Source organism: Chamaea fasciata, unplaced genomic scaffold, assembly GCF_029207755.1.
Source record: "Chamaea fasciata isolate MVZ Bird 193981 ecotype frontalis unplaced genomic scaffold, bChaFas1.0.hap1 SCAF_279, whole genome shotgun sequence".
NCBI lineage: Eukaryota > Metazoa > Chordata > Aves > Passeriformes > Sylviidae > Chamaea > Chamaea fasciata.
Genome location: NW_027094364.1, coordinates 1 through 20,000, shown reverse-complemented (window position 1 = coordinate 20,000; position 20,000 = coordinate 1). Strand labels below are relative to the sequence as shown.

The window sequence follows — 20,000 nt, the reverse complement described above, 5'->3', positions numbered from 1 at the left end:
TCAAGACTGGGGTCGGGATCAGGATTGGGATCAGGGTTGGGATCAGGATTTGGATCAAGATTGGGGTCGGGATCAGGATTTGGATCAGGATTGGGGTTGGGATCAGGATTGGGATCAGGGTTGGGATCAGGATTTGGATCAAGATTGGGGTCGGGATCAGGATTTGGATCAGGATTGGGGTTGGGATCGAGATCAGGATCAGGATTGGGATCAGGATTTGGATCAGGATTGGGGTCAGGATCAGGATTTGGATCAGGATTGGGGTTGGGATCGAGATCAGGATCAGGATTGGGATCAGGATTTGGATCAGGATTGGGGTTGGGATCAGGATTGGGGTCAGGATCAGGATTTGGATCAGGATTGAGGTTGGGATCAGGATTGGGATTTGGATCAGGATTGGGGTTGGGATTGAGATCAGGATCAGGATTTGGATCAGGATTGGGGTTGGGATCAGGATTGGGGTCGGGATCAGGATTGGGATCAGGATTGGGGTTGGGATCAGGATTGGGGTCGGGATCAGGATTGGGATCAGGATCAGGGTTGGGATCAGGATTTGGATCAGGATTGGGGTCGGGATCAGGATTGGGATCAGGATTGGGGTTGGGATCAGGATTGGGGTCAGGATCAGGATTTGGATCAGGATTGAGGTTGGGATCAGGATTGGGATTTGGATCAGGATTGGGGTTGGGATTGAGATCAGGATCAGGATTTGGATCAGGATTGGGGTTGGGATCAGGATTGGGGTTGGGATCAGGATTGGGGTCGGGATCAGGATTGGGATCAGGATCAGGGTTGGGATCAGGATTTGGATCAGGATTGGGGTCGGGATCAGGATTGGGATCGGGGTTGGGATCGAGATCAGGATCAGGATTGGGATCAGGATTTGGATCAGGATTGGGGTTGGGATCAGGATTGGGATGGGAAAGATGGGAATGAGGCAGTTGAGCCCGGTGATTCCCGAAGGAGAGAAGGACAGAGGGGAGATCCCATCCCGGAAATGTCGAAGAGCAGGAGGGGTGGGAGGGTCGTGCCTTGGATTTGGGATGTTGGAGGGCTTGACATTCTGGGATGGAGATTATCCCAAAATCTGCCACAAGGCCAGCAGGTGGGGACAGACGCCGTGTGTGAACCCCAGTCCCAGGAGAGGGATGGAGATCATCCCAAAACCTTTCCCCCGCCGGTTCCCGGTGTCGGATTTGCAGGGAGCTGGGCCGTGTCTGGGGCTCTTGGTGAATTCCTGTTTTCCCCCTCCCCGGGCAGGGTGCAGAGGGAAGGCTCCCTGCAGGTTGGGAACGAAGCCCCCATCGCCGGCTCCTCTCCCCTCGGGGCCACGCAGCTGGACACGGACGGGGCGCTGTGGCTGGGTGAGTCTGGGGACAAGGGACATTCCCCGTGTCCCCGGGTGGGACTCCCGGTGTTCCCTGTCCCCTATCCCCTGGCCCTGTCCCCTGTCCCCTGTCCCCTGTCCCTGTCCCCTATCCCTGTCCCCTATCCCTGTCCCCTGTCCCTGTCCCCTGTCCCCTGTCCCCTATCCCTGTCCCCTATCCCTGTCCCCTGTCCCTGTCCCCTGTCCCCTGTCCCTGTCCCCTGTCCCCTGTCCCTGTCCCCTGTCCCTGTCCCCTGTCCCTGTCCCTGTCCCCTGTCCCTGTCCCCTGTCCCCTGTCCCCTGTCCCTGTCCCTGTCCCTTGTCCCTGTCCCCTGTCCCCTGTCCCCTGTCCCTGTCCGTGTCCCTGTCCCTGTCCCCTGTCCCTGTCCCCTGTCCCTGTCCCTGTCCCCTATCCCTGTCCCTATTCCCTGTGCCGGTCCCCATGCTGTCCTCTGTCCATCTGACCCCGTTCCTTTGCAGGCAGGCTGTCCCTGTCCCCTGTCCCTGTCCCCTGTCCCTGTCCCCTGTCCCTGTCCCCTGTCCCTGTCCCCTGTCCCCTGTCCCCTGTCCCCTGTCCCCTGTCCCTGTCTCCTGTCCCTGTCCCTGTCCCCTGTCCCCTGTCCCCTGTCCCCTGTCCCTGTCCCTGTCCCCTGTCCCTGTCCCCTGTCCCTGTCCCCTGTCCCTGTCCCTGTCCCCTGTCCCTGTCCCCTATCCCTGTCCCTGTCCCCTGTCACTATCCCTATTCCCTGTGCCGGTCCCCTGTCCCTGTCCCTGTCCCCTGTCACTATCCCTATTCCCTGTGCCGGTCCCCTGTCCCTGTCCCTGTCCCCTGTCACTATCCCTATTCCCTGTGCCGGTCCCCATGCTGTCCTCTGTCCATCTGACCCCGTTCCTTTGCAGGCAGGCTGTGTCTGTCCCCTGTCCGTCCCTGTCCCCGCCCTGTCCCTGTCCCCGTCGCCCTGACCCCGCGTCCGTGTCCCGTTCCAGGCGGTCTGGACAAGGCGAGCGCGCGGCCGCGGCTGCCCAAGGCGTTCAGCACGGCCTTCGTGGGCTGTCCCCTGTCCCCTGTCCCTGTCCCTGTCCCTGTCCCCTGTCCCTGTCCCTGTCCCCGTCGCCCTGACCCCGCGTCCGTGTCCCGTTCCAGGCGGTCTGGACAAGGCGAGCGCGCGGCCGCGGCTGCCCAAGGCGTTCAGCACGGCCTTCGTGGGCTGCATGCGCGACGTGCAGGTGGACCGGCGCGAGCTGCACCTGCTGGAGGACGCCCTGAACCGGCCCCGGATATTGCACTGCTCCGCCAAATAGAGCCCAGGGACCTCCCCCCTCCCTCCCTCCCTCCCTCCTGCCTATTGCTGTAATTATTTTCTATTTTTGTAAACTTATTGCTTTTTATATTTTTTAAGGAGGGGGGGGTGGGGCAGGGAGGGCAGGAACCCCTTTTTTTTTTTTTTTCCCCTTTTTTTTCCTTTTTTTTTTTTTTTTTTTTTTTTTTGGTTTTTTTTTTTAATTATTATTATTTTTGGGGGGCTTTCGGGTTCTTTTGGCGGGGCGCCGACACTCGGCCCCCGGAACGGCAGCGCCACGGAACAAAAGGAGCGACACAAGAACTCTCCCACTGCAGCCTCCGTCTTCTTCGTACTTGAAGCTTCTCCTTTCCAGAGAGGGGGGTCGTTCCCTCTCTTTTTTTTTTTCCTGCTGTTTTTTGGGGGGCGGCGGGGGGCTGGTTGTTGTTCCCAAAAACAACCCCCCACCCCCCGTTTTCCAGTGGGGGGAAGCAAACGCTGCTGGTGCAGGCGAGGCCTTCACGGATTCACCGGCCGGGCTCCCCGCTCCGGGCCCTGCCTCTTCCAACCCTTCTCCTGGCCCTTTGTTGACCCCCCCGGAATTCCTGCCGCCCCCCTCTCCCTGTCACTGTAATTTATGTGTGTAAAGGATCTCAAGTGCTTTTTCTCCTTCGAGCTCTGCTCAAATCAGGGATGCCGCGCACTGGAAGGGAGAGAGGGAGGACAGAGAGACGCCTCCGCGCTCGCCTCGTGACTCTCTGCCGGGCTCTGAGGTGCTGGGAGAGGGGGAAAACCGTGGATTTTTCCAGCTGTCCTCCTCCTCCTCCTCCTCCTCCTCTTCCTCTTGGACACACGTGCAGGAGCAGCCGCGAAACCTCGCTCCCGATTTTGCGTCCCCTCCTCGGCCGCTCCAAGCCTCCCTCGCGCCGGGGATCACTTGGAGCTCCTCTCCGAGAGCTGGGAATTCTCTCCCTCTCTCCCCCCGCCAAAAAAAAAAAGGACCAGGAGATTCCCTTTTTTTTCCCCCCCTCGGAGATCTCTTGGATGTGTTTATCCAGCGTTTATCCAGCCCGGGGACGCGGAGCTGGCACTGGAGCCTCTCCCGCGACGAGAATTTGGAATTTTTTCTTTTTTTTGTTTTTTTTCCTTGGATTTGGAATTTTTTGGGGTCTTCCGCGCTCCTCTGGATGCTGCCAGCCCGGCAGGAACGGCTCCACCGGGAATGGGGAATATTTTGGGGGGAATTGGAAACGTTTTCTCCCCGGAAGGGAAAATTTTGGGGCCGGTTCCGAAGTTCCTGGGGTGTGACAGCACCTCTGCCTGGAGCTCCTGGAGGCTGGAGGAGAAGAGACGGATCGCAGCTCTGGTGGAAATTCCATCCCCCCTTTTGGGATTCCTTCTCCCCAGGGAGGATTTCCCGGTGGTTTGTGGCTCCTTTTCCCACCCTCAGCTGGAATTGCTCCGTGGAAAAGCGACTTCATGGAATTCACCTGCAGGATCCCGCCGGGTCTGGGGCGGGAATTCCTGCCCAAGGTGCCAGAAATTGGCTTTTTTCTTTTTCCCCCCTAAATCTCTATCCCACCTCGCAGGGCACCCTTAAAAACCCTTTAAAATGGGGGTTTTGGCACCAGCCTTTGAGCCAGGAAAAGTCAAATTTCTTCTCTCGGGGGTGAGCTCCGAACAAAGCGGAGCCAAGAGGGGAAAACCAGCGGAAAAAAAAAACCAACCAAAACCCACTTGGATCTGCTTTTATTTCCTTTATTTGATTAAAAAAAAAAAACCCAACAAAAATAAATATTCCCAACCTGTGACATTTCCTGTGGAAAATCCGGGGTTAAATATAAATATTCCAGCGAGGGGCTGTGTGGCGTGAGGGCTCTGCTGTGCCCGGGCTGGGTTCCCTGGGTGCCAAAATTCCCATTTTTTAGTGGCTGCGGGGTCCACCTTGGGATTCCTGGCGGGAAATGCTGGGCTGGGATGGGAGGGATCTGGGAGAATGCCCCAATCCATGTCTTGGGAACGGGATTTCCCCAGCTGGATGTTCCGGCTCCAGAGGGACGGGGAAGCCGCCGCTTTTCAAAGTCAAGAAACAGCAAAAAAAAACCCCAAACAACAAAAAACCCCAAAATAAAATAAAACCCCACCCCAGCAACGGAACAAAGACTAAAGGTTAAAACCCCTCATCCTGCTTTTGCTGGGGGCTCGGAAACGCCTTAAGCCAGGATTTGGTGTCCTGGTGGGGGAGCATTTGGAATTCCGTGCACTTCGCCCGGGTTTTGCTTTTTAATCCACACTTGAACCACAAAAACCTGCAGGGAAAAAAAAACCACCAAAAAAAACCCCATTGAGGTTGGGTTTTGGGGTGTTTTTTTTTCCCCAGATTTGATTAATTTTGGGCTTTTTTTTTTTAAATTTAAACCCCCTGAGACGTGGAGAGGGTGAATTCCTGACCTTGGGGACGTGCTGGCGGAATTCCGAGGGGGCGAGGCGCGCTGGAGGAGCAGCATGATTATAACCGTTACTAACTCGTGTCTTTTTTCCTCAAAAAAAAAAAAATCACCCAGAAATAAAGTTTGGAAACGATTCAAGAGGTTTGCAAGGGGCCTGGTGCTTCTTTTTTTTTTCCTCTTTTCTTTTTTTTCCCTCCTGGAATTAAGGAAAATCCTGAGGGGTTTTTTTTTTTTTGGTGCTGTCTGCTGGGCGGAGGGGCTCCTGTGTCTCCTAAAAATTCAGCTTTTCCACAAATTCCAAGCACAATCCCAGGGTTTTGCAGGAATTTTGTGCCTTTCCTTCCCTTCCTCTGTGGCCAGGGAGTGGTTTCAGCTCTTGGGAGTCTCCACTTTTCCCTCGTTTGTCTCTTTTATCCCCTCGGCAGGGATTTTTTTTGCATCCCAGGATCTCACAGGGACTGAGCTGATGGCCCTGGGGGTTGTTCCTCATGGATGGCAGCGTTTTCCCTGCTGGAAATCCATGGAAAATCAGCCTGGAGCGGGATGGGGTTTGATAGAAACGTTTCCAGGTTTGATCAAAACGTTTCCAGGTGGGCTGAGATCCCCCAGGAAGGGACCAAGGAGTGGGAAGGACAATTCCCTCATTTCCCTTTGGATTTGAAAGGGAAATTCCGAGGTTTGGGACAAAGCCAGGTCCAATTTATGCTGCTTCCCATCAAAAGCCGGAAATCCCAGGAAATGGGGACGTTCCAGTGAGGGGAGAGGGGTTTGGGGTCTGCCAGCAAGCCCAGCAATGCCGTGGGGATGGAGCCCGGCAGATCCAGGAGAGGTCTGTCCTGTCCCTGTTCCCCATGGAGCTCAGCAGATCCAGGAGCTCCTGGCACCGCTGGAATGGGAATTCTGTCCCAGATTCTGCCAGCACAGCAGGTCCTGTCCCTGTTCCTCATCCCTGAGCACATCCAGAGGCTCTGGCACCACTGGAATGGGAATTTTGTCCCAGATCCTGTCAGCACAGCAGGTCCTGTCCCCTGTCCCCATCCCAGAGCAGATCCAGGAGCTCCTGGCCCTACTGGAAGCGTTTTTTTTTCCCCAAATCCTGTCCAGATCCAGAGGCTCTGGCACCGCTGGAATGGGAATTTTGTCCCATGTCCTGTCAGCACAGCAGGTCCTGTCCCCTGTCCCCATCCCTGAGCAGATCCAGGATCTCCTGGCCCTACTGGAAGCGGGTTTTTCCCCCCAGTCCTGCCAGGACGCAGGGGCTGCGGCCCTACTGGAAGGGGGGCCGTGTGACAGCCGCCGCGGTGGCCTTGGGGGGCAGGATCTCGGGCCTGCCGACGGCCGCGGTCCGCGCGAAGCAGCGCAGGTTGCCCGTCTTGAGCGCGCACTGCACGGGCCACAGGATGATGCAGAAGAGGATGATGACGAGCGCCGAGAGCAGCACCACGCGCTTCCAGTCGTCGCAGAGCTCGCAGCGGGACAACCTCCCCGCCAGCCCCTCCGGGGCGGCCTCGGCGCTCTCGGCCTTGCTCATGGCCACGTCGATGGAGACGCACGACTCGGGGTTCTCGGCGTCGTCGGAGGCGCGGCGGCAGCACAGCTTGGTGCCCTCCATCCACAGCACCTTCTCGCGCTGCAGCTCGGGGGGCAGCGTGGCCAGCAGCTCCTTGGAGGTCCTGAGCCCCGGCGCGCCCTGCTCGGGGAGGTTGGTGAGCTGGCGGCAGAAGGGGCACGGCAGCAGCTCCTCGGGCTGGCTGGGCGGCAGCGCCGCGCTCAGCCTGGCCACGCACTCCAGGCAGAACACGTGCGAGCACTGCAGCACCTTGGGCGTCTTGAAGGTGTTGTCGTAGGTGTTGAAGCAGATGGAGCACTCCACCGGCGAGGCGGGCTTCGGGGAGGTCGGGGAGGCCGCCGGGGAGCGGCCCTTCCTGCGGCCGTCGGCCGGCCAGGGCAGCGCCGTGGGGCTCGCCGCCAGCGCCGCCGGCCCCGGAGAGGCGGGCAGCGCGCCCGACGGGGACTCGGGGGGGCTGGAGTGCCACAGCTGCGGGAAACACGACATGACGGAGCCCCCGGAGAGGGGCAGAGCCCGGCCAGACTCTGCGAGAGAAAAACACCACGGGTTCGGCTTCCGTTCATTTTATTCGATTTTATTCTAGTCTATTCTGGTCTATTCTAGTCTATTCTATTCTGGTTTATTCTGGTTTATTCTATTTTATTTTATTTTATTCTACTCTATTCTATTCTACTCTGTTTTATTCTATTTTATTCTATTTTTTCTTTTCTATTTTATTTTATTTTATTCTATTTTATTCTATTTTATTCTGTTTTATTCTATTTTATTCTATTCTATTCTGCTTTATTCTGCTTTATCCTGTTTTATTTTATTCTATTTTATTCTATTCTATTTTATCCTGTTTTATTCTATTTTATTCTATTTTATATTCTATTTTACTCTATTTTATATTTATTCTATTTTATTTCATTCTATTCTACTCTGTTCTATTCTATTCTATTCCATTCTATTCTATTCTATTCTATTCTATTCTATTCTATTCTATTCTATTCTATTCTATTCTATTCTATTCTATTCTATTCTATTCTATTCTATTCCATTCCATTCCATTCCATTCCATTCCATTCCATTCCATTCCATTCCATTCCATTCCATTCCACTTTATTTTATTCTATTCTATTTTATTCTGTTCTATCCTCTTTTATTCTGTTCTATTTCATTTTATTCTGTTCTGGTTATTTGGGTTATTTTAGACTCAAATTCCATCCCCTGTCCCTTCACCCCCCCTCTCAGAATCCCCCCGGTTTTTAATTCTCTATTTTCACCCAGCCCAAGGTGTTTCAGGCAGCCCCAAAAATTCAGGGGAGAGAAAAAAGCGAGGAGCCCTCAGAGATTCCCACCGAAATTCCTCCTTTTTTGTGGTTTTTTTTTCTTTTTTTTTTTTTTTTTTAGGCAGATAAAAAAAAATAAAAATAAAAAACCCTCCCCCAAGGTCAGACCTACCCCGGGCGGCGCTCCCCGGCACCCGAGCTGGGAGGAGAGCAGAAGATTCCATAAAAAAAATCCCCCCAGATTCTGGGAGGGATCCCTCAGGGATCTTGGAGCATGAGCCAGGCCCTAAGAGTAAAAAATAAAACACTTTTTTTCAGGGCGGGGTGATAACGAGGGGATAAAAAAAACTGTTTGGTTTTTTTGTTTGCGAGGGGGAGAGATTTGTGATCTCGGCTCCTGGGAGGTGCCCGAGGGTGCTGGAATTCCGGGAAAAGCTGAGGGAAGTGGGGAAAATGAGGGGGGGTTTGGGGTTTTTATTTTTCTGGGAAAATTGTGGAATTCTCTGCCCTGGAGGGCAGAGCCGGGGGAATTCCTGGAGAGATTTTCCCTCGGGAAAGGAGGATTTGCTCCGGAGCAGAGCCAGAGCCACGAGCTGGGAATGCCGGGGCCCAAATCCCAGAAATCTGGGTTACAAAGAATTCATCCCCCGCAGAATCACCCGAAATTTGGGTTATTTCCGGCAACATCTGGATCCAGAGCCAAATTCCAGCTGCTGTCTGGGAGTTCAGGATCCCTAATCCCAAAAATCTGGGTTAGAAACAACTCCTGTCCCTACATCCCTGTCAGAATCTCCCGAAATTTGGGTTATTTCAGGCAACACCCTCAGCTCCACCTGAATCCGGACCCAGATTTCATCCTACGCCCCTTCATCCCCCTCAGAATCCCCCCAAATTTGGGATTTTTTTTAGGCAGCGCCTGCATCCAATCCCAAATTTCAGCTCCCCTCCCTTCAAACCTCTCAGAACCCCCCCCCCAAAAAAATTTGGATTATTTCAGGCAGCGCCCACAGCTCCACCTGCATCCAGAGTCAAATCCCAGCTCCTGTCTCCTCATCCTTCTCGGAATATCCCAAAAATTGGATTGTTTCAGGCAGCTCCAGCTGCACCCAGCGCCAAATCCCAGCTCCTGTCCCTTCATCCTTCTTGGAATCACCAAAATTTGGGGGTTTTTAGGCAACACTTGAATCCAGAGCCAAATTCCACCTCCTGTCCCTTTGTCCCCCTCAGAATTCCCCAAAATTTGGGTTATTCCAGGCAACACCCGCATCCAGAGCCAAAATCCAGCCCTTGGCTCCCAATCCCTCTCAGAATTCCCCAAAATTTGGGTTATTCCAGGCAACACCCACATCCAGAGCCAAAATCCAGCCCTTGGCTCCCAATCCCTCCCAGAATTCCCCAAAATTTGGGTTATTCCAGGCAACACCCGCACCCAGAGCCAAAATCCAGCCCTGTCTCCCAATCCCTCCCAGAATTCCCCAAAATTTGGGTTATTCCAGGCAACACCCGCATCCAGAGCCAAAATCCAGCCCTGTCTCCCAATCCCTCCCAGAATTCCCCAAAATTTGGGTTATTCCAGGCAGCTCCAGCTGCATCCCGAGCCCCGAATTCCATGAAAGCAGCAGCAGGAAATTCCTGGTGAACTCGTGGCCGCCGCATTTCCCGGGAACATTTCTGGGGGATGTGTCAGGGATCCTCCCGGCTGCCGCCGGAATTGCAGCTCCCGCATTCCAGGGGCATTCCAAGGGCATTTCAATCCTGACTGGAGTGCCCAGGAACACCAAATATTCCCCGCGGTCCACAGGGAGCGAGGGGGAAAGAAATAATCCCCATTTAAAATTTTTTACATGTTTAGATTTTTAAATTTTTAAACTTATTTTTTAAATTTTTTAATTTTTTTCATTATTTTTTCATTTTTTTTCTCTCCCCGCAGAGGTGGCGCTGCCACCCTTCAGAATTTCTCTCTTTTTTTTCCCGCTTCTCTTCCTTTAAATTGAATTAAACCGATTTTTTTTTTAATTAAATATTAAATTTTGGGATGGGGTGCAGCTCCTCCTGGGGTTAAATTCTGCGCGTTTTCCAGCGATTTTTCACGGATTTTAATCTCTTTTTTTAATTTATCTTTTTCCTGGTTACAGATGCTGATAAATCACAAATCCAAGGCCAAAGGTGAGGAAAACCTGAGGGAGTTTTTTTTCCCTTTTCCTCTTTTTTTTTTCTTTCTAGGACTAAATCTTCCTTTGTGCAGAACTCCATCCCCTAAATATTTTTTTTTTTTTTTGCACTTCCTGGCTGTTTTTTGGGGGAATTTTCAGGGATTCTGAGCAGCAAAGGGAAGCTGAGGAAAGGGAGAAGCCTCGACTTGCTCGGGTTTTTATTTCACAACTTCGAATGACGAAATTCCCAGCTGCTCTCAGGAAGTTTTTACTGGTCTGGGCTACGTCAGCTCCAGCACGGCGAAATCCCGAGAGGAAACTCAAAAGTTTACCCCCCCCCCCAAAAAAAAAAATTTTGCTTTTAAATCCAAAGATTTGCTTTAATTTTTTTTTTTTAAATTTGCTTTGAAAACTTTGCTTTTAAAACCAAAGATTCCACCTTTCCCCCCACGTTTCCCCGTTGCTAAACACGATGGGGACAGCAGAGAAGCTCCCTGGCTTGAACAAATCGAGATTTTACTTATTTTTATCACTCCCTTCCGCTCACTCCTGCGGGATCTTCAGGATTTTTTTCGGGGGGGGTTGTTCTGCGGATCAGCCGGAACGCGGGGATCCGGGATCAACCCTTTTTAATTGAGAATGCTGCGTGGGAATTAATTGGTGATTAATTTTTAATCCCCGTGGGGTTGTCACCCTTCCCCTCCTGCCTCTTTTTGATGCGATTTTTTGAGGTTTAGAGGGTTTTGGTTTTTTTGTTGGTTTGAATTTCTGATTATTTTTTAAATTCAGAGCCCGCAGCTCTTCCTCTCCTTTTCCCAGTTTCCAGCTGGGTTTTTCCAGAAGCTTTGGGAACGCCTGGAAATAACGAAACCGTTCAGGAGAGCGACACAAGGGAGGGAATTCCAGAGTTTCCCTAAGTTCTGGGAATCCTTTTACACCGTAAAACCAGAGAGGGGTCACAGTTAGGACGGGATTTGGGATTTGGGATTAAGGCTTGTCCTGTTCCAGTGATCCCAGTTCCAGCAATTCCCGGTTCCACTGATCTCTATTCCAATGATCCCAGTCCCAAAACCCCTCTGTTCCAGAGATCCCAAATCCAAGGATCCCAGTTCCAACAATCCCTGTCCCAGTAAATCCTATTCAATAAACACTATTCCAATGATCCCTGTCCCAAGAACCCCAGTTCCAGGGATCCCAGTTCCAGCAACTCCCAGTTCCAGCAATCCCTTTGCCAGGAATTCCAGTTCCAGTGATCCCTGTTCCACAGATCCCAATTCCAGTGATTCCAATTCCAGGGATCCCAGTTCCAACAATCCCAGTTTCAGTGATCCCAAATCCAACTATCCCAGTTCCAACAATCCCAATTCCAGGGATCCCAGTTCCAGGGATCTCAGTTCCAACTATCCCAGTTCCAGGGATCCCAGTTCCAACAGTCCCAATTCCAGTGATTCCAATTCCAGGGATCCCAGTTCCAACAACCCTTATTCCAACTCTCCCGGTTCCATTGTTCCCAGTTCCAGAGACCCCAATTCCAGAGATCCCAGTTCCAACTATCCCAGTTCCAACAATCCCAATTCCAGGGATCCCAGTTCCAGAGATCCCAGTTCCAACTATCCCAGTTCCAGCAATTCCCAGTTCCAGAGATCCCAATTCCAACTATCCCAGTTCCAGAGATCCCAGTTCCAGAGATCCCAGTTCCAGCAATTCCCAGTTCCAGAGATCCCAATTCCAACTATCCCAGTTCCAGGGATCCCAGTTCCAGAGATCCCAGTTCCAGCAATTCCCAGTTCCAGAGATCCCAGTTCCAACTAGAGATCCCAGTTCCAGAGATCCCAGTTCCAACTATCCCAGTTCCAGAGATCCCAGTTCCAGGGATCCCAATTCCAGAGATCTCAGTCCCAACAACCCCTAGCCCAACAATTCCCACTCCGACGACCCCCACACGGAATTTCACCTCCCCTCCCGACACACCCCCCGTCCCACACCTGCTCAGGCGCTGTCAGACGAACGAAACCATCTCCAGCTCCCTCGATTCCCACCTCCGATCCCTCCAGAAAAATCCCAGGAAATCCTGCCGGGGCTGCGACTCTCCGGGAGCTGCGGGCGGGAATCGCGGCCGGGGTTTTTCCGGCGGGAGGAGCAGGCGGAGCCGCGGGCAGCCCAGGTGTGTGTTTTATACCTTCCTGCGGCGCAGGTGACTTTTCCTGCTCCACCTGCCCTTCCCCGGCTGAATCACGGCCGGCTCCGGCCGGTTCCCGGGACAAACAGCCTGGAATGCTCCTGATAAGGGGCTGGGGCCAGGGAGAACAGGGCAGCCAGCCGGGCAATTCTCCCCGCCAGGGGGTGTCAAGATTTTCTGCTGCCGTTTTCCATCATTTCCCATCCATTTGGCCATCGTTATTTCCTCTTTTCCAGCCTGGGAAATTGTATCCTTGACGGGTGTTTAAACGTTTTGTCAGCACTGAGCCCTCTTTTCCAGCCTGGGAAATTCCGGTTTTGAGAGGGTTTTTAAAAATTTCCTGTCATTTTTCCATAAATTTCAATCATTGAGCCCTCTTTTCCAGCCTGGCAAATTCCGGTTTTGAGGGGTTTTTTAAATTTTCTGTTATTTCCCATAATTTTCAATCATTGATCCCTCTTTTCCAGCCTGGGAAATTTCGGTTTTGAGGGTTCTTTTAAAAATTTCCTGTCATTTTTCCATAAATTTCAATCATTGATCCCTCTTTTCCAGCCTGGGAAATTCCAGTTTTGAGGAGTTTTTTAAATTTTCTGTTATTTCCCATAAATTTCAGTCATTGTTCCCTCTTTTCCAGCCTGGCAAATTCCGGTCTTGAGGGGTTTTTTAAATTTTCTGTTATTTCCCATAAATTTCAGTCATTGATCCTTTTTTTCCAGTCTGGGAAATTCCGGTCTTGAGGGGTTTTTTAAATTTTCTGTTATTTCCCATAAATTTCAGTCATTGATCCTTCTTTTCCAGCCTGGGAAATTCTATTTCTGAGAGTTTTTTTTTAATTTTCCTGATAATTTATCCCTCTTTTCCAGCCTGGGAAATTCTATTTCTGAGAGTTTTTAAAAAAATCTTTCCATCATTGATTCCCTCTTTCCTGGCAGGAGCGAGCGCAGCCTCTGGAATTCCCACTGGAATTAATTCCCATTGGAATTCCAACATGCCGGGAAGCTCCGAGCCAACACCCGGCCGGGAGCCAATAAATCCCGGGAAAATTCCCTGGAGAGGAATTCCCTGATGGGATTTTCACATCCCAGAATGGAATTCCCTGATGGGATTTTCACATCCCAGAGTGGAATTCCCTGATGGGATTTTCACAGCCCGGACAATTCCCTGATAAATTTCGCAGCCAGGAGCGGAATTCCCGCGGCATCAGCACCACTTTAAAGCTGGAATTGTTTATCCCGGGAATGCTGAAAGGACAAAGACCTGAAACTTCTTATCAGGAAAAGCCGGGAATGCTGAGAGGACAAAAAACTGGAATTGTTTATGGGGAAAAGCCGGGATTCCCGGGAATTCTGTGAGGACAAAAAACTGGAATTGTTTATGGGGAAAAGCCGGGATTCCCGGGAATTCTGTGGGGACAAAAACCTGGAATTGTTTATCCAGGGAATGCTGAGAGGACAAAAAACTGGATTTTTTTTTTATCGGGAAAATCCAGGACTGACCTCCCAGGAATTCGGAGAGGACAAAAAGCCGGAATTTTTTCTCCGGAAAATCCAGCCCGTGCCGGGCCCCGCTCCTGCAGCAGAATGGGAGCTGATAAGAGGCGGCTGGGTGATGGAAAAGGTCAATATTCCCATCTCACGATGGAAAGTGTCAATATTTGAGCCAAGGTCGTTCCAGGGGAACGGGATCCCGCAGGAATTCCCTGACTGCAGGCCCCGGGCCCGGCCCCAACCTCGAAGGCTCCGTCCTTAAGGCTTGACATTCCCTTTTCTTCACTCTCGTTCTGAATTTCTTGAGGAAAATTCACCCAGCAAAGGAGCAGGATGGAAAATGAAAGCTTTCAATTCCATTTCTTCATTTTTTCCCTGAATTTCTGGAGGAAAATTCACCCAGCAAGGAGCAGGATGGAAAATGAAGGCCTTGAATTCCTTCTCTTAATTCTCTTTATGGATTTCTTTAGGAAAATTCACCCAGCAAGGAGCAGGATGGGAAAATGAAAGTTTTAAATCCCATTTCTCCATTTTTTTTCTCTCAATTTCTTGAGGAAAATTCACCCAGCAAGGAGCAGGATGGAAAACGAAGGCCTTGAATTCCTTCTCTTAATTCTCTTTATGGATTTCTTGAGGAAAATTCACCCAGCAAGGAGCAGGATGGAAAAATGAAGGTTTGAAATCCCATTTCTCCATTTTTCCCCCTCCAATCCCGGCCAGTTCCAGCAGGGCCATGCAGGTCCCCCCTGGAGCTCCCTTTTCCCGGCACAATTCCCGGTTTTTTCCCTCAGCAGCCGGGGCAGGAGGAGCTCCGGGCTCTCCCAAGGTTTTAATTGCTCCGCGCTGGTCCCACGCTCCAGTTCCGGGGCTCTTACTCACTTCCCTCCCATTCATTTGGGAATGACTTCGGGAATGTGATGTCAGAGCCCCGGGAACGGCTCCCGGGAATCCTCCGCCTCCGGCTCTCCCGGCTCCTCCTTCCGGGACACGAGTCCTCGGCTTGCCCTCTGCTGGCAGGATTCCTCCTTTGCCAGGAGTGGATCCATGGGAATCCGCCCGGCCACGGAATTCCTCAGGAGTGGATCCATGGGAATCCGCCCGGCCACGGAATTCCTCAGGAGCGGATCCATGGGAATCCGCCCGGCCACGGAATTCCTCAGGAGCGGATCCATGGGAATCCTCCCGGCCACGGAATTCCTCAGGAGCGGATCCATGGGAATCTGCCCGGCCACGGAATTCCTCAGGAGCGGATCCATGGGAATCCGCCCGGCCACGGAATTCCTCAGGAGTGGATCCATGGGAATCCGCCCGGCCACGGAATTCCTCAGGTGTGGATCCATGGGAATCCGCCCGGCCACGGAATTCCTCGGGAGTGCATCCATGGGAATCCGCCCGGCCACGGAATTCCTCGGTGTGGATCCATGGGAATCCGCCCGGCCACGGAATTCCTCCTTTTCCAGCCCGGGATCCATGGGAATCCTGATGTCCAAAGCATTCCTCATTCCATTTTTTCCAGGCCTGGGATCACAGGAATCCCCATGTCCAAAGGATTCCTCATTACTCCTTTTCCAGCTGTGGATCCATTGGAATCCTCCTGGCCAAAGAATTCCTCATTCCAGTTTTTCCAGTCCAATCCAATCCACGGGGAAAAAAAAAATAGGATTTTTTTAGGGAGAGGGAGTGGCTTTTTCCTGGAGAAATTCCCAGATTTAAGAACTGAAAAGGAATTGTTCCAAGATTTAATGGAGAGATCCAGGAGTGCTGCTGTTCCCAACCAGCCCGGACACGCAAAAGGGAATTTTTAGGAAGAGGGAGCAACTTTTTCCCGGAGAAATCCCAAGCTTTGAGCCGCGAGAATTAAAAGCAAATCGATCCCGGCTTCAACATGCAGGATCCCGATCCCAGCTGAACCAAGGGCGGAAAACTCAGCCCAGGGAAGGGCAGAGCCACCAAATTCCCCGAATTCTTCCCCGAATTCTTCCCCGAATTCCCCGAATTCCCCCGGGATCGGGGGGCCGGCCGGGAAATCCTGGCCTGCAAATCCCTTTCCTCCTTGCTGGGATTTTTAATTGGGTTTTTTTTAAAAAATTATTATTATTTCTAAAAATTGCGGGGAAAAACAAACCAGGTCTGGAAGTGCTTCGTGTCGCGAAAAATCAGGGAAGGAAAGGAATTTGGGATCTGGAGTTGATCGGCCCTGACAGGAATCAATTCTAGATCCCAAATTCCTTTCCTGTTTTTTAGGGACGTGAGGCAATTCCGGACGTGGTTTTGCCCAATTTTTAAGGAGAAGAAACCACAAAAAAGGAGATTTTGGGGGGGGGGGGGGGAAATGAACCACAAAAATTGAGATTTTTAAGGGGAAATGAACCACAAGAAAGGAGATTTTTGGGGGGAAATGAACCACGAGAAAAGGTGATTTTTAGGGGAAAATAAACCACATTAAAGGGAATTTTCAGGGGGAAATGAAGCGCACGGTTTCCTTCACGGACGTGCGGAACGCTTTGGGTGGGAATCCCACCCAGTCGCACGGGCACGGACACCTCCCACTATCCCAGGCTGCTCCAAGCCCGCTCCAAGCCGCCCTTGGACACCGCCGGGCATGGGGCAGCCCCGTCTGGTCCAGCTATTCCCGATTCTCCCCGATTTTCCCCGATTTTCCCCGAATTCCCGGGATTTTGGGGCGCCCAGGCCTCGATCCCCTCCTTCCCCTCCCGCCGCGTCGGCGTTGCCAGGCAACGCCTCAAATGGCGGCGCGCGCGCGGGGCACGCCGGGAGTTGTAGTGCGCAGCCCCCCCCGCCTCCCCCGCGCCCCTCCGGCGGAGCGGGACTCGCTTTCCCAGCAGGCACCGCGGCGGGCGGCGCGAAAACGGCGGAGCGAGCGCGTCTACCTGCGGGGAGAGCGGGGGGGGACGGGTGGGGCGCGCCGCGGGGGGCTGATGGGATTTGGAGTTCTCGGCCGCGCGGCCGCTCGGCCAAGCGGCGGGAAGGGCGGCGGCCGCGGGACTACAGCTCCCAGGGCGCCGCGGGGCGCGGCGGGCCGGGCGGCGGTGGAGGGCGGGGGGTACGAACGGGAACCTCGGCGGTGCCGGGGGGATGCTCAGGGGAGCCCTCAGGTGAGGAGGAGGAGGGAGGGAGAACGGGCCGTGACCCCCGGAGGCGAGCGGCCCGCCCTGGGCGGGGCCCCCATTGTTGGCGGGAGCCGCGGTGGGCAGCGGTTCCTCGTGGATTCGCCGGGTTCTCCAGGGAAATGCGGGCACCGGGGGTTGGGATTTTGGGGTTAGAAATCGCCTCGTGTTCCTCCTCTTCCCCCGGCGCTTTTGGGGCCGGCTGGTTGTTGCTGCGTTTGGAAAGGAATCCTTTCCTTCTTATCTCCCCCCCCCCCCCCGCCCCGAAACTTTGGGCGCTTTATTTCCTAATCATTTAACCGGCTTTAAATCTGGGGCTTGCGCGTGTCTGCTGGAGTCGTTTTGGTGCGTTTTTCCTGCCTGAGCTTCCCCCAAAGGCGCGTCCCAATAATCCGGGTTTGGGCGTGGATTTAGGGGTGAAACACCCCCCCCCCCCAAATTTCCCATGGAAAACGTTGGGATCGTTGAGCCTGGAGAAGGGGTGACCTCGTTGTGACCTTCCAGAGCTACAGGAAACACGGGATATTCCCAAGGGATGGAGCGACAGCACAAAGGGGGACGAATTCCGAGCGCCCAGGAGCGGCTTTAGGCTGGACATTGGGGAGAAATTCCCCCCCGGCACCGGTTATTCCATGGATATCCCATCCCTGGGATGCCCAAAGCCGGGCTGGGAGCAGCCTGGTGTTATAAATACGCCTCATAAAGTTGGCTTCGGGCAAATATCGGAATGAATATTCTGTGTAATTGTGCTGTGCTGTGTTTTGTTGGTGGAGTTTAGAAAGGTGAGGAGTGTATTTTCTGGTTGTGACACACTGTGAACAGTGGAAAGACTGAATTTTTTTTCTCTTTGTGACATCTAAAACTGACCGCGCCAAGAATTATAGAAGAAGTGTTGTCACCTTGTGGCCCTGCATGAAAACGACTAAATTCCTGGTTTTTATCCAAATACAACCAGCCAAGAGCCGTGGTCTCAACAGAGCGGAGCCACCCCCAAATAAATCTGCCAAACGAGATGATTGGGGGACCTTGAAACAGAAAAGAATGTTTTAGTGTCTGTTGAATGTGGAAAACAGCAATCCCTGAAAGCTCGGTCATTGAAGGAGAAAGGTGTGCGCCTTCTGGGGAGGCACCCCGGCTGGACCGTTTGCTCTTACGTCTCCTAATCGTCTGCTTTTAATTTTTATTAAACTCAGATAAAGTTTTAAAAGAGAGTGGCAGGTGTTTTTTTCCCACGTCTGCTCTAACTGCTGTTACAAAAGCCCGGCCGGCGCAGAGGCAGCGCTGGAGCTCTGCCCAAAGCTGGAGAAACGAGTCCTCCTCCCCTCCACGGGGCCGAGAAATTTACGGGGCCGAGCAGAAATGATTGGTTTTGTCCCGAGCTCTCTCTGTCTGAGCCACGGCAGGTGGGGCGTGCAGGGGATGAGCAGCCGAGGGACAAGGCTCAGGTGGTCGCCGGCCGCTGCGCCAGGGGCACGGCGCCCCTGGGAGCCTGCGGGGGCTGGGGAGTGACGCCTGCAGCCGCCAAAGCCTCTTCGTCCTCCTCTCCGTTTGGGCATTTCAAGGTTTTAAATGCTTCCGTTCTGCTCTCCGTTTTATCATCTCAAGTTTTAAAACCCTCTGGCTTCTGCTCTCGGTTTTATTTCAGCTTTTCCAGCCCTCTGGCTTCTGCTCTCGGTTTTATTTCAGCTTTCCCGAGCCTTCCGTTCTTCTCTCCGTTTCATCATTTCAATGTTTTAAATGCTTCCGTTCTTCTCTCCGTTTTATCATTTCAGCTTTTAAAACCCTTTCGTTCTTCTCTCAGTTTTATCATTTCAGCTTTTAAAACCCTTTCGTTCTTCTCTCCGTTTTAATCGTTTCAGCTTTTAAAAACCCTTTCGTTCTTCCCTCAGTTTTGTCATTTCAACTTTTCTCCTCAGTTTTGTGATTTCAGCTTTTAAACTCCTCTGGTCCTGCTCTCGATTTTATAATTTCATCCTTTAAAACCTCTCTGGTTCTTCTCTCAGTTTTATCATTTCAGCCATTAAAACCCTTTAATTCTTTCACTTTTACCATTTCATTAAAAGGTTTCAAAACCCTTTAATTCTTTCCTCACTTTTATCATTTCAGCTTTTAAAACCCTTTAATTCTTCTCTCAATTTTATCATTTCAACTTTTAGAACCCTCTGGTTCTTCTCCCAGCTTTGTAATTTCAGCCTTTCCAACCCTTGATTCTTCTCTCATTTTATCCTTTCAGCCTCTCCAGCCCTTGATTCTTCTCTCATTTTATCCTTTCAGCCTCTCCAGCCCTCGATCCTTCTCTCATTTTATCCCTTCAGCCTTTCCAACCCTTGATCCTTCTCTCATTTTATCCCTTCAGCCTTTCCAACCCTTGATCCTTCTCTCATTTTATCCTTTCAGCCTCTCCAACCCTTGATCCTTCTCTCATTTTATCCTTTCAGCCTCTCCAGCCCTTGATTCTTCTCTCATTTTTATCATTTCAGCTTTTCCAACCCTTGATCCTTCTCTCATTTTATCCTTTCAGCCTCTCCAGCCCTTGATTCTTCTCTCATTTTATCATTTCAGCTTTTCCACCCTTGATTCTTCTCTCATTTTATCCTTTCAGCCTCTCCAGCCCTTGATTCTTCTCTCATTTTATCATTTCAGCTTTTCCAACCCTTGATTCTTCTCTCATTTTATCCTTTCAGCCTCTCCAACCCTTGATTCTTCTCTCATTTTATCCCTTCAGCTTTCCAACCCTTGATCTTCTCTCATTTTATCCTTTCAGCCTCTCCAGCCCTTGATTCTTCTCTCATTTTATCCATTTCAGGCCTCTCCCACCCTTGATCCTTCTCTCATTTTTATCATTTCAGCTTTTCCAACCCTTGATCCTTCTCTCATTTTTATCCTTTCAGCCTCTCCAGCCCTTGATCCTTCTCTCATTTTTATCCCTTCAGCCTCTCCAGCCTTGATCCTTCTCTCATTTTATCCTTTCAGCCTCTCCAACCCTTGATCCTTCTCTCATTTTATCCTTTCAGCCTCTCCAGCCCTTGATCCTTTCTCCTCATTTTTATCATTTCAGCCTCTCCAGCCTTGATTCTTCTCTCATTTTATCCCTTCAGCCTCTCCAGCCCTTGATC

General features: G+C 51.8%; 2 protein-coding genes across 3 annotated transcripts in view; one reads left to right on the top strand and one right to left on the bottom strand.

Moving 5' to 3' along the window:
- The window catches only part of AGRN (agrin), a 71,632-nt gene extending 66,394 nt beyond the window's left edge, over nucleotides 1–5,238 (top strand). The window contains exons 35-36 of the mRNA XM_066208495.1: nucleotides 1,261–1,364; nucleotides 2,511–5,238. Of these exons, the coding sequence (XP_066064592.1) occupies nucleotides 1,261–1,364; nucleotides 2,511–2,668 (262 nt within the window). The 3' untranslated portion in view covers nucleotides 2,669–5,238. The remainder of the gene's footprint in view (nucleotides 1–1,260; nucleotides 1,365–2,510) is intronic.
- A 1,125-nt stretch (nucleotides 5,239–6,363) lies between these two features.
- Nucleotides 6,364–12,161, bottom strand: RNF223 (ring finger protein 223). Of its 2 annotated transcripts, XM_066208494.1 has the most exons (3): nucleotides 12,076–12,161; nucleotides 8,110–8,223; nucleotides 6,364–7,190 (listed from the first exon to the last, which is right to left on the bottom strand). In XM_066208494.1, exons 2-3 carry the CDS (start codon nucleotides 8,159–8,161, stop codon nucleotides 6,364–6,366), a joined length of 879 nt encoding a protein of 292 aa, XP_066064591.1. In that variant the 5' UTR covers nucleotides 8,162–8,223; nucleotides 12,076–12,161. The 2 variants fall into 2 exon arrangements, with proteins under 2 accessions (XP_066064591.1, XP_066064590.1); XM_066208493.1 differs by lacking the exon at nucleotides 12,076–12,161 and having other exon boundaries at nucleotides 8,110–8,837.
- Nucleotides 12,162–20,000: the final 7,839 nt, after the last annotated feature.

Bases quoted from the DNA above. Each gene is read 5' to 3' on its own strand.
- RNF223 (XM_066208494.1), bottom strand. From the start codon at position 8,161: ATGGAATCTTCTGCTCTCCTCCCAGCTCGGGTGCCGGGGAGCGCCGCC. The intron at 7,191-8,109 runs GTAGGTCTGACC...TTTCTCTCGCAG, and splicing joins GCCGGGGAGCGCCGCCCGGG to AGTCTGGCCGGGCTCTGCCC.